The sequence below is a fragment of the Equus quagga genome, chromosome 13, assembly GCF_021613505.1.
Source record: "Equus quagga isolate Etosha38 chromosome 13, UCLA_HA_Equagga_1.0, whole genome shotgun sequence".
NCBI classification, from domain to species: domain Eukaryota; kingdom Metazoa; phylum Chordata; class Mammalia; order Perissodactyla; family Equidae; genus Equus; species Equus quagga.
The window spans coordinates 34688397-34701556 of NC_060279.1; the positions used below are offsets into that span (position 1 = coordinate 34688397).

General features: G+C 36.6%; 2 protein-coding genes across 2 annotated transcripts; both read left to right on the forward strand.

Annotated features, from left to right (window-relative positions):
- LOC124251562 (olfactory receptor 6K3-like) lies at positions 1 to 945 on the forward strand. The gene has a single exon (XM_046684449.1). It carries the CDS (start codon positions 1 to 3, stop codon positions 943 to 945), a length of 945 nt encoding a protein of 314 aa, XP_046540405.1.
- A 7486-nt stretch (positions 946 to 8431) lies between these two features.
- Positions 8432 to 9423, forward strand: LOC124250165 (olfactory receptor 6K3-like). Its single transcript, XM_046682006.1, is given in 2 exon segments — positions 8432 to 8939; positions 8942 to 9423. Coding segments are annotated over 2 exon segments (990 nt in total).
- The last annotated feature ends 3737 nt before the right edge of the window (positions 9424 to 13160 follow it).

Genomic DNA, 13160 nt, shown 5'->3' on the forward strand with positions numbered 1-13160 from the left:
ATGGTGGGAAGCAACCAAACTTCTATGGTGACAGAGTTTCTCTTCTCTGGATTCCCCCAGTTTGAAGACGGTAGCTTCCTCTTCTTCATTCCTTTGTTCATCATCTACATATTCATCGTTCTTGGGAATCTCATTGTATTTTTTGCAGTGAGGATGGATATTCATCTCCACACTCCCATGTATAATTTCATCAGCATTTTCTCATTTTTGGAGATCTGGTACACCACAGCCACCATTCCCAAGATGCTCTCCAATCTAATCAGTAAGAAAAAGACCATCTCCATAACTGGCTGCCTCTTGCAGATGTACTTCTTTCATTCACTTGGAAATTCAGAGGGGATCTTACTGACCACCATGGCCATTGACAGGTATGTTGCCATCTGTAACCCTCTTCGCTACCCAACTATTATGACCCCCCGGCTGTGTGCTCAGCTCTCTTCAGGCTCCTGCATCTTTGGCTTTCTTGTGTTGCTCCCAGAGATTGCATGGATTTCCACTTTGCCCTTCTGTGGCCCCAACCAAATCCATCAGATCTTCTGTGACTTTGAGCCTGTTCTGCGCTTGGCCTGTACAGACACATCCATGATTCTGTTTGAGGATGTGATCCATGCTATCGCCATCATCTCCTCTGTCCTGATTATTGCCCTCTCTTATGTCAGAATCATCACTGTGATCCTGAGGATTCCCTCTGTTGAAGGCCGCCAGAAGGCCTTTTCTACCTGTGCATCTCATCTTGGCGTCTTTCTGATGTTCTACGGCAGTGTATCCCTCATGTATCTGCGTTTCTCTGCCACTTTCCCACCGATTTTGGACACAGTCATTGCACTGATGTTTGCAGTTCTTGCTCCCTTTTTCAACCCTATCATCTATAGCTTGAGAAATAAAGATATGAATATTGCAATTAAGAAGCTTCTCTGGGGGCCAGCCCAGTGGCGGAGTAGTTAAATTCACATGCTCTACTTCATGGCCCAGGGTTTCCCTGGTTCAAATCCTGTGCGTGAACATGGCACTGCTCGTCACGCCATGCTGGGGCAGTGTCCTTCATGCCACAACTAGAAGGATCCACAACTGAAAGAAATACACAACTATATACTGGGGGTATTTGGCAGAAAAAGGAAAAATAAAATCTTAAAAAAAAAAGAAGCTTCTCTGCCTTCGAAAGTGTTTAATGAATTTGCAAGATAATGCTGGCTCACAGGCACCTCTTACTTTGGATGTTAATCTAACATATTAAATCATAAAATTAACATATAAGTCATTCCTTTTCACACTGATATTTTCTGTTTATTTATCTCAGCTCTTCTTCTCACATACATGTTTATTCTATTTATATATGTTCAATTCAGATATCACAGACTACTTGTTTAGACTTGCACAGATGGATAAACAATAGAAAGGGAATATGATGTTTAAGCCATTAAATATATATTTTATGACATTAGTTTTATTGCTATTATATAACCATTATTATTATCCTATAAGCGTTAGTAACAACTACAGACTATAAAACACAGTGCTTAAGAGTATAACATCTGTAGAAGAGGTTAAGGTTTATATTTCACTGGTACCACATACTAGCTTTGTGACCTTGAACAAGTTATTAGTTAATCTTCCTGTATCTTAGTTTTGACTTCCATGATATGGATGTAAAAGTAATATATTTTAAAAGTAGAACTTCATATGGTTATTATGAAAATTAAGTGAGTTACTCTATGTAAGTGTGTAGATTAGTGTATAACAGACCAACTGCAAAAATAAGTGTTGCTGTTAATATTCTTTGTCAATAATTGCTGGCATTTGTTATGGATGTTTTAAAAAATGTTAAAAGAGAGAGTTATATATTAAAAATGAAAACTCATACTTAGGAATACTTAGTTATGGTTATTATAATGTTTTTGTTACTATTATTTTTCTGGGGTCAAGTAAAGTTCAACTTTAATTTCGCTTTGGTTGTTTAGGTGGAATTCATTCAATTTGATTGAATTAAACTATTTGGTTGAAAGTAGTTTCAAACACATTCTGAGGTGATAATAGATGAGAGATAGATAGATGATGGAGATAGATATAGATATATACCTTTCTGAGCTATTACTCTTGCTTTCATTTTTGTTTCTTTTGAAATATGTTCTCTGCATTGCCACCAGGAATTAATTTTCTAAAATGCAATTTTAGATTTCTGTATTAGGGTAACAGCTTACACCTACATTTTTAGATTTTCTTCTATATCCTATATAGAAGCATTCTATGTAGAATTCTTAGAATTCTATAGAAATTCTATAGAAATTCTAAAATTCTATAGAAATAAGCAAAATCAGGACTAGATAAACTGTTAGATATCCTACACACTGAAACGTGTTAAGGATATAATAACAAAGATTAAAATATACATAATGTTGCCCAAGAACATTCGTGATGGCTATTTTAACACCCCAAAATGCCATATATCACTTTTCTTTCAATAAAAAGTAAGTAATCATGCATCTTATTGGATAAAGTACCTAAAACACCAGTTGAGTCTGTCTATTGGGTAGTCCAGCAATGAATAAAGATGTATATTTAAAACCTAACAGCAACATCAGAACAAAGAATAAACAAAATAAAATGAAACTAAAATATTATAAGTACTGGAGAAAAAGAGTGCCCTCAGTTGATCCCTAAACTTATATGAATGGGTATGAGATCCAATTGGACAAGGAAATAGGAGAGGAGAACCCAGGAATTAAATGGATAGGGCTCTACACATAAGCTACGGAAAAAATGATCAAAGCTTGGAAAAGCAGATGCTGAGAACCATGGCCCATTTCAGAACTCAGGATAGAAGGAATGGAATGAAATAGAATCACAATGGAGCTGTGTTTGGAGAAGTGTATGAAAAGTAAATCTGAAATACATGAGCTAGAGAAGTGATGAAACACCCAGGTAATCTCAGGCTGCTAAAACAAAAACAAAAAGTGCAACTCCTTGGCACAACAGCAATCATCCATAGCTGATATTAGACTTCATGGCAGACACTTCCATATTTGCTATGAGCAATTCGATCTTTGGCATATTTGTTCTGTAGTAAGTTTTTGTATCCATATATGTTATCTCATACATACATACACACACACACACACACACACACAGATTGCCTTTAAAAAAATCACTTCAGTCTTCCCCTACACTGTATGTTTTAAGACCATTAACTGTGTTAAATGCATGGCCCAATAATTACTTGACAGATTACTATAATTAAAGAGAGACAGAGATGGAGACAGAGAGATTTGGGGACTGAAAGCAAATGCTCTTTCATCAAACAGACTAACTGTAACTTAAAAAAAGAATTACAATATTTCTTATTTAAATTTTCAAGAAGATTTGTGAAGATGGTATCTGTCAGTAAAAAATACTGGAAAAAATGTAAAGGGAATATTGAAGAATAAATTGAACACTACAGAAAATGAGAAAAATGACGTAGAAGACTGCCTGGAGAAAATATTCCAGAACTTCATGGAGCCACATGAAGAGGTAAAGATTAAATAAAAGGAAAGAAAAAAGTATACAGGGAATGTATTCATATATTCTACAGATCACATACGTGATTACAGGAATTCCAGAAGGAAAAAAAAACAGAGGAAAAATAATAATTGAAAGTAAAGGAAAATAGTCCTGAGTTAAAGAATATTTGAATCATCAGATCAAAAGAGACTGAAGACCATAAGACCTGAAATTGTGAAACTCCTAGAAGAAAACAAAAAGGAAAAGCTTCTGTCTCAACTTTGGTCTTGGCAATGACTTCTTGAATAGGACACCAAAAGCACAAGCAATAGAAGCAAGAATAGACAAGTGAGACGACATCAAACTAAAAACTTCTGCACAGAAAGGGAAACAATCAACAGAATAAAAAGGTAACCTACAGAATGGGAGAAAATATTTGCAAATCTTATATCTGATAAAGGGTTAATTTCCAAAATCTAGAAGGAACTCCTACAACTCAATAACAGAAAAAAACCCCTAATAACCCAATTAAAGAGTGGACAAAGGATTTGAACAGACGTTTCTCCAAAGAAGACATACAAATAGCCACAGATGTATAAAAAGTTGCGCGACATCGCTAATCATCATGGAAATGCAAATCAAAACTACAATGAAATATCATCTCACACCTGTTATAATGGCTATTACCAAAAAAACGAAATTAGCCAGTGTTACTGAGGTAGTGGAGAAGTTGAAACCCTTATACACTTTTGGTGGGAATGTAAAATGTTGCAACAGTTATGGGAATTCCTCAAAAAATTAGCAATAGAACTACCATATGATCCAGCAATCCCACTTCTGGGTATATATTTGAAAGAATTGACTTCAGGATCTCAAAGAGTTATCGGCATTCCCATGTTCATTGTGGCACTGTTCACAATAGCCAACGTATGGAAACAACCCCAGTGTCCATTGTGAGATAAATTGATAAAGCAAATGTAGTATACTCATACAGAGCAATATTATTCAGCCTTTAAAAAGAAGGAAATCTTGCTATTTGCAACAACATAGATAAGCTTGGAAGACGTTATGCTAAGCGAAACAGGCCAGTCATAGAAGGGCAACTATTGGATGACTCCACTTATACGAGGTATCTAAAATAGTCAAACTAACAGAAACAGAGAATAGAATTATGTTTGTTAGGGGCTGAAGGGTGGGGGGAAATAGGGAGTTGTTATTCAATGAGTGTAAAATTTCAGTCATGATAGGTGAATAAGTTCTAGACATCTACTGTACAACATAGTGCTTATAGTTAAGAATATGGCATTGTGACTTCAAAATTTCTTGAGTATAGATCTCATGTTAAGTGTTTTTAACATATACAGAAAACAAAGGACAAAAAAACCACACACACACACACAAACAAGATGCAAGGAAACTGTGGGAGGGGTTGGATATGCCTGTTACCTTGGTTGTGTTGATCATATCATGGGTGTTTGCATATGTTCAAAAACATCAAATCATATACATTACATGTGTGCAATTCTTTGTATACAGAATGCACATAAATAAAGCTGTTAGAAGAAGAGAGAGAGATTTTTTCGTGCTATGCTAAATCTTTAGAAATGCAATTTTTCCAGTTGGAATTTTTGAGTTTCAAGAAAAAATATTGTAAGAAGTCAGTTGAGGAAAGTAGGCCCCAAGTCATAGGAAAAAATGTTAGACAAAACTCAGAGAGAAGGAAAGCATGGTATCTCCCCAGCCCAAAATCTGATACATATTTCCAAGAAGATTATATGATAAAATCAACTAGGTTTGGAAAAAAAAATAAGAACTTTGAATATTCAACAGAGCGGTAGATTGAGCACAAGGAGTACAGAATAATCCTGTGCTAAAAGGTGAGATGTTGGCTGTGAATAGAGAGATCGACAGCACCAACGTGAATTGTTTAAGGTAGAGATCCACATGCATTTGTAGCATGAGTGAAAAATGCGATGTTCCTTCATTTCAATATTGACACAAAATATCAATGACATGTTTATTATGATATGGTGTTATTTTCTGTTAAATATTTTTTCAAGAGGCTTTTCTGGTCGTTGTATATTTCCTTCAAGACTTTTCACATCTATATATTCATGTAAGAAGAGCAGGACCATGACATGTTCTTTACATGGTGCCCTGGTAGAGGCACGCACAGCTGAGACAATAACCACAGTGTTGGAGAGGGTAGCTTACAATGTTTAGGAAGATGAGTACAGATGAATACAAAAAATATTTATTGACACCTTTGATCTGGACATTTAACGAGAAGAGACTACAGTGGGGACCTTTCTTCTAATTAACTCCGTAAGGGAAAGTGAAGCTCTCCACTGCGATGCAGGGGAGGAATCCCTTATAGATCCTGCTTCCCCTTGCTGCTATTCCCTGGGATGCCCATGAAGATAACTGTAAATCCCCTTTTAGAGGGACTGAAGGGATATCAAGGATGCAGAGACCCAGACAGGCAGAGGAGTCCCTGTGGCCTTTGGTAGAGGTGAGTGCAGAAGACTAAGGCTTGGAGAGGAAAAATTCACTCACGATGCATAAGAATAACCTGAAGACTGCATTATGAAAGAGTGTAGAAGCTCCAAATGTTGCTTGGAGGTAATGGCAAGTTTAGGAAGAAATTCTACCCACTTGGGTGCTGGGCACAGGTATATATGAAACAAGATACCCCATTTATCATGCCATCTTTTGAGAGGTCATTTTATCCAGACTTAATTAGAACTCTCATCAAAACTGCATTGTGGTGCTTCCCTTTCAAAACAGTCCCCAGTTTTCTTTGCTCACTTATCCACGGCTGTCTTGTGGGTTTAATTATAATTGTACCTGGTAGCTTGGTTCCAAGTTAATTTATTTGACACCAACCATTTTTTACATGCCAACCCTGTTTTAGTTGCTGTGAGAAATAAAAGACATTTCACTACCCTAAGAGAGGAACTCAGTCCAGAGAAGGTAAAACAAATAAGTTGATGATTATTATGCAACATGATAAATACAATACAGAAACTCCAAGTATTAATGCCCAATATTTTACAGTGTTTGCTGTATTCTTGACACTACTCTGAGCATTTAAAATATATTTAGACATATTGGTAGAGGCAGTCACGTGTCTGCGAGTTAGAGCATGCCATTAGAAATATGGTGCATGGATTTAAATTCTGATTTTGCCCTTTATCAGCTGAAAATCCCTGGACAAAGTGCTTAACCTGTATGTGCCTAAGTTTTCTCATATGTAAACTGGAGATAATAATCTTATCTCACTAGAACATTATGAGCATTAGATGAGAAGTATATGCTTGTGCTTGGGACAGTGCTTGCCACAGTAAGTGAGTCAATACAGTATCATACTATACTATGCTATTATTGTTATTTTAAAGTATTTGGCCATTCTCAGAACCTTATCAGCTAGTATTAATATTTTCTCCATTTTACAAATGAGGAAGTAAAGGCGTAGAAAGGCTAAGTAGCTTGAGGTAAGTCACAGAGTTTCAAAGCGGTGGAGAGAATTTAAACCCCGGCAATTTATTTCTGGGATCCATACTTTCACCAGAATTATACAGTGTTTTTGTGTGAGGAGGGGAGGGGATGGCACGCTATTTTCCAGTTAGAGGAGGTAACACACACAGGAGGGTTTCATGATTTCACAAAGCAGCACAAACATTACTGGGATTACAGGGAGAGAGGAGTCGGAGAATACGAAGAGGCGAAGCTAGAGAGAGTTCAGCGTCAAATATGTTGGTTTGGAGCTTATGAAAGAGAGTTCGGCTGAAGAAAAATATTTGGGAGTAATAATAGTTGAAATCTTGTAAGTGGGTGAGGTTACCAAGGGAGCATATGGAATTATAGAGGTTGGAATGGATGATGGGAACCCGGGGGGCATAAACACTTGGGGAAGAGTTTAAGAAAAGCAGCCAAGTTAATGCAAGAGAGAAGATGGAAACTAATAGTAAGGATCAGAGTATGAATAAAAATAAGGGAAACAAATGAAAAAGCCAAAGCCAGAACCACCTCTGAGTGCCACTGGGAGTCAAATTTATTGAGAATGAAATTGCAGAGCAGAGGAAGAAAAGCCTCAATTAGGGGTGATAATTGTGTGTAGTGCCAGAGAAGACTGAATAGTTTCCCTTAGTAATCTGCAAGGTGCTGCTTAACCTGGTCAGGAGAGCTTCCATGGAACAGCAGGGAGGAAGCACGCAGCAAAGTGTTACAGAAGAATGAGAGGTGTGCTGAGTTATACTTTATTACCATATCAAGAAGTTGCCAGTTAGGCAATGTTTAGGTCCTTTGCAGGTATTTACTTAATCCTTCAGCATCCCTCTTACATAGGTACTATTTTTAATCTCATTTTGCAAATGAATACTTAAGACTGAAAGATTAAGCAATTTGCCAAAAGACACAGAGGTAATGATAGGCATAACTGGAATTTCAGTGTAGATTCCAGCTCTACATTCTAATCCTCTAGAACAGAGATCTCCAAAGAGAAATGTGCAAGATGGTCCAATTGGTAGGAAGGAAAAATAATATAACTTCTATTATGTTTATTTTTATTCATGCTTCTTACTTTTAAAATTTATTATTATATAATATAATATTTTGAATTATTATGTCATAATATAGAATATGTGTATAACTTATAAATGCAAATACTTACACTAGAGGCTAAACTGAAAATACTTTTAACTAATTTGTGTACCATTAAAAACATTTGGAGACACCTATTTCTGAGATTGTGCTTCTGAAGGAGTAGGTGAGAAAAAAATATCAAATATTGGTCAATATGCACAATAGTGTGAAATTAGGAAAAAAATAAAACCTCCAAGTTATTCCTTGTTATTCATTCAAGTTATTTAGCTATACTTATTCTTTTCTCTTCCACCTCCTTGTGAGCCAGTGTGTGCCCTTTCCTTCATTCATGGGTAGCTCTGCTGGGGATATGGAGAGTGGAAACCTATCGGCAGTGACTGAATTTATCTTCACTGGCTTTCCCCAGATCCAGGATGGTAGTCTCTTGTACTTCTTTCCTTTACTTTTCATCTACACCTTTATTGTCATTGGGAATCTATTGATCTTCTTTGCTGTAAGACTGGACACCCTTCTCCACAATCCCATGTATAATTTCATCAGTATCTGAAACTTTCTGGAGATTTGGTACAACACGGTCACTATTCCCAAGATGCTCTCCAACCTCATCAGTGAAAAGAAGACCATTTCCACGACTGGCTGCCTCTTGCAGATACATTTCTTCCATTCACTTGGGAATCCAGAGGGGGTCTTGCTGATCACCATGGCTATTGTCAGATATGTTGCCATCTGCAATCTTCTTTTCTATCAAATGATCACGACAACCCAGCTGTGTGCTCAGCTCTCTGCAGGCTCTTGCATCTTTGGTTTCCTCATCCTACTTCCTGAGATTGTAATGATTTCCACACTGCCTTTCTGTGGCCCAACCAAATCCATCAGCTATTCTGTGACTTGGTCCCTGTGCTGAACCTGGCCTGTACAGACACATCCTTGGTCCTGATTGAGGATGTGATACATGCTGTGGCCATGATCATTACAGTCCTAATCATCGCCTTGCCTTATATAAGAATCACTGCTGTGATCCTGAGGATTCCTTCTGCTGAGGGTCGGCAAAAGGCTTTTTCTACCTGTGCAGGCCATTTCACAGTCTTCCTGATATTCTTTGGCAGTGTGTCTCTCATGTACTTGTGCTTCAATACCACTTACCCACTAGTTTTGGACACAGCCATTGCACTGATGTTCATGGTCCTTGCCCCAATCTTCAATCCCATCATTTATAGTCTGAGAAACAAGGACATGAAGAATGCAATTAGAAAACTCTTCTGTCTTCAAAAGGAGTTGAACACAGGAAGGAAGAGAGGAAGGAACCACAGGTTTCCTTCTGCTGTTTTAATGTTTCTCTAACAGATTAAAATGTGAAATTACTCTATAACTAGCTCTTTGTTACACTGACCCTTTTGTCTGTTACCCTGATTATTTCCCTTATATCTAGGAAAACATAACTATACTCTGTGTCACCATTATGAAACTTGAAGTGTATATAATCAAGAACTTTATTATGGGGTTGAAAGTTTTGCTTTCTTTCTTCTAAAAAAATTGTAATTAAAGAAAAAATTGCTTGCCGCTGTGGAGAGTTAGAATTGCACTTCAGAAGTTGGCCATGTGCTTCAAGATATTATGTCTCTGTTCAGGTAATAGATCTTGGGCAAGTTTTCTATTTAATTACGGATCATAGATTACCTGGGTAGGTTTGTCCAGATGCAGATATATAAGAAAAAGCAAAAATAATACTTAAAGTAAATTATGCTTTTATTTTTAGTTATGCAATTAACTCCATTAGAATAGTAAGCGCATATATTTAGTAGGTCTAAATTTTTAATATTGCCAGACATGTTCATAGGAAAACTACAATGTAGAACACTATTTACAGTAATACACTTTGTTACACATAGATACACAGAGATATGAATTTTAGTCATTGCACGCGTTTCCAAGGCTAAGTATCTTCAATTTCTTTAACATTTTTAGTCAAAAGCCTTTGCATCTGTTGAATGGTAGTTTCAAAAAACACATGATTCATTTTACTTTTTAACTAAATAACTCTAAAAGCTTTCTTTGCCATAGCCAAAACTATTGCCTTAATTTAAGTTTTTATCATCATTTATGCACAACCATTATAATTACCTTTATAAAACACAAGTACAAATTTTGGTATGAAGATAATAATTTTATCCCACATTTAAATTTTCTCCCTCAATAAGTCCAATAAAATGACCAAAGCCAAATCCATATTAATTTCTTTAGAGGCCTCGAACCTATAAAGATACACAAAACACAAAACAAGAGCTTCACATTAATCCCCCCAAAACAAATAAAAACTTGGGTAAGTCCTGAGAAACAAGAAAAGGCGATTTCAACGGAGAAAATTTAAATGATTTCTTAAAGTCATAGTGTATACGTATATATTAAAGGGAATTCAGTATAGGCAAGAGAAGGGTCTATTTGAGAAATATTTTGGAGTAACATTTTTGGTAAAAGTGTTGGAAATTCCAAACAAAACAACTTGGATTTTGATAGATATAGATTAGGGCAGGGGTTAATTAATGGATATCTGGAATGTTTCTACTCATCAAGTGGCTGGCTTAGATATTTTTCTCTTAGTCATCCTTTGGTGGATGATGTTCTTAAGTAAAGTTGGGACATCTTAGCTTCAAAAGTCTGCATTTAAGATTCCACAACCAAGAGAAAAAAGGCACATTCGTGGCTACCTGCAGTAAACTTTGGCTGCATCCACATTGGCCATAAGAATTAGAATTCTGAGTCCTAACAAGGAAACCATTAAAATTAAAGCATTGCTGATAAATGCACCTGGGAATGGAGAGGAGGCTGTTTGATACGATTACACATTTCCAGCCAATATGGCATTTGACACTCTATCCAACAATTTTGAACATGAATTAGATTAATCACAAATGAAAAAACAAACAAAAACCAATAAGCAAACAAAAAATTACACCAATGAAATCTCTACTTGACAAAGGATTGCAATTCACGGCTTCATGGTGGACTCCCCAGGAAATCTGTATTCTTGTTCCATGGGCAACCAGAAATCAGAACTGATATGTTAGATCCTAAGTTTCCAGCAGCATGTGTTGGAAAGGAAAATGGACCACAGGTGCAGGAGAATTCACAGAGAGACCATGGAGCACATATAACACATTAAAGAGATGCTGCCAAGTACAAAAGCTTGCCATTGTCAGTTAAGTGATACAGAACTTTCCAAACTAAAGGAAAACAAATCAAAAGATTTAAAAATGAGGGGGCTGGCCTGATGGTGTAGTGGTTAAGTTTGCATGCTCCGTTTCAGCAGCCTGGAGTTTGCAGATTCAGATCCTGGGCGTGGACTTAGCACTGCTCGTCAAACCACGCTGTGGCAGCATCCCACATAAAACAGAAGATTGGCAACAGATGTTAGCTCAGGGCCAATCTCCCTCACACAAACACGCACATACACACACACTCTAAGATTTAAAAATGATTCTGTCTAATCTAAAAGTGTGTTGATTTCTACAAATGTCGCAAAGGGCTTGATATAGTGCAATTGTTTATCCTTTTCTGGTGGTGCATTAAAAAAATGGGCATGGGCGAGGAGAAGAAACTTTTTCTTGCTTCTGAAAGCAACAAACTTATTAGAATTAGAGAATAAACAGACCATGCAAACACGTCCTCCTGCACTGCTGTCATTGGTGCCCATCTGCCCAACCAAACATGAAGCTGAGTTGTACTGTGGCAACTGTCTTTAGGACTCAAGCCCACAGTTAAGGCTAGTCTGCGAGGTCACAAAAAGGTGGCACTGTTGTCATTCAACACGTTATATCTCTAGATTTCCTAACCCTTGGATTAGGACAAATACAGACAAATTAATTAAGCATTTCTTTTTCTAAAAGCAAATTAAGTTACTCTCCTTCCTTGTTAATTTATGCTTTTTCTCATAGAAATGATTTTATTTCTAGAAACAGTGAACAGATGAACTGCAGATTATATCTGAAAAATAAGCTTGCCAAATGCTGCTGATACTAAAAACAGTTTAGTTATCACGGGAGAAACATAGATAATCTACATTAAATTGCATATTCAAAGGAGGATATAAAATGTTTCTTAGAATTAAATTTCTGTTACTGTACTATGCTCAAGAGAAACTTTAAGGAAAAAAAATGTTTCCTGATTATTTTCAAAGGTTAAAAATAAGCATGTCTGGCAAAATGGTAGTTAATATGAATTTGGTTTGACAAAGTATTCTAATTTACCAAATTCAGTAATTAGATGGAGGAAATATCTCTGGTGTTGTCAAAAATATATTCGATCACCACTGTCTGAGCCCTAGATAATGTGTATGCTATGCTAGGCTAGGTTTTGTTGCTTATTGCCTTTGCAGCCTAAGGACAATAGTGCTGGGCTTAGCCCCATTTGCTTTAGATCTTTAAAACAAAATAAATCTATTTTTTCTCCTTCCTCCATCATCATTTGGGAGAGATTCGTAATATTATAAGGCAATGAGTTCACCATATGTTACTGGTACTTTGGATGGACTATTTTCTTGATCAGGAGACATAGGCACTTGGCTGCCCCTTTCAAATCTTTGTTCACTGGTCATGAGCCTTGGGACACTTTTGCATTTCTTAATCTACAGGTTTATTACAAAAAATACAACGTAAAAATAACCCAGTGGAAAAGATGCGTCGAGCAATATATGGAGATGGTTTGGGTCATGGATCTTCCATGCCCTCTCTTAGTGTACGACCCTCCAAAATATACTATATTTCTAATGAGAAAACTTCAGTTTGAAAATTCTTAAGACATGATACATTCTATACAATCTAAAACTCATATGAACTTTACCACAGGGGAGTAAGATGTGTAACTCTGTTTCATGACTAATTGGGAAAAAAATGATTTCGGAAATGTGTCCAATTAATTTTTAATGTCTATATATTTTGTTTGTTTGTTTTGAATTTACACAAGTCCCCTACCCCACTCCCAACACCGTGTATGTATTTCTGTGTATATTTAGTGTGTGCCACTTGGGGATTTGTGTGTGTGTGTGCGCATGTGTGTAAAAGACAACACTGTATTGGAGCATG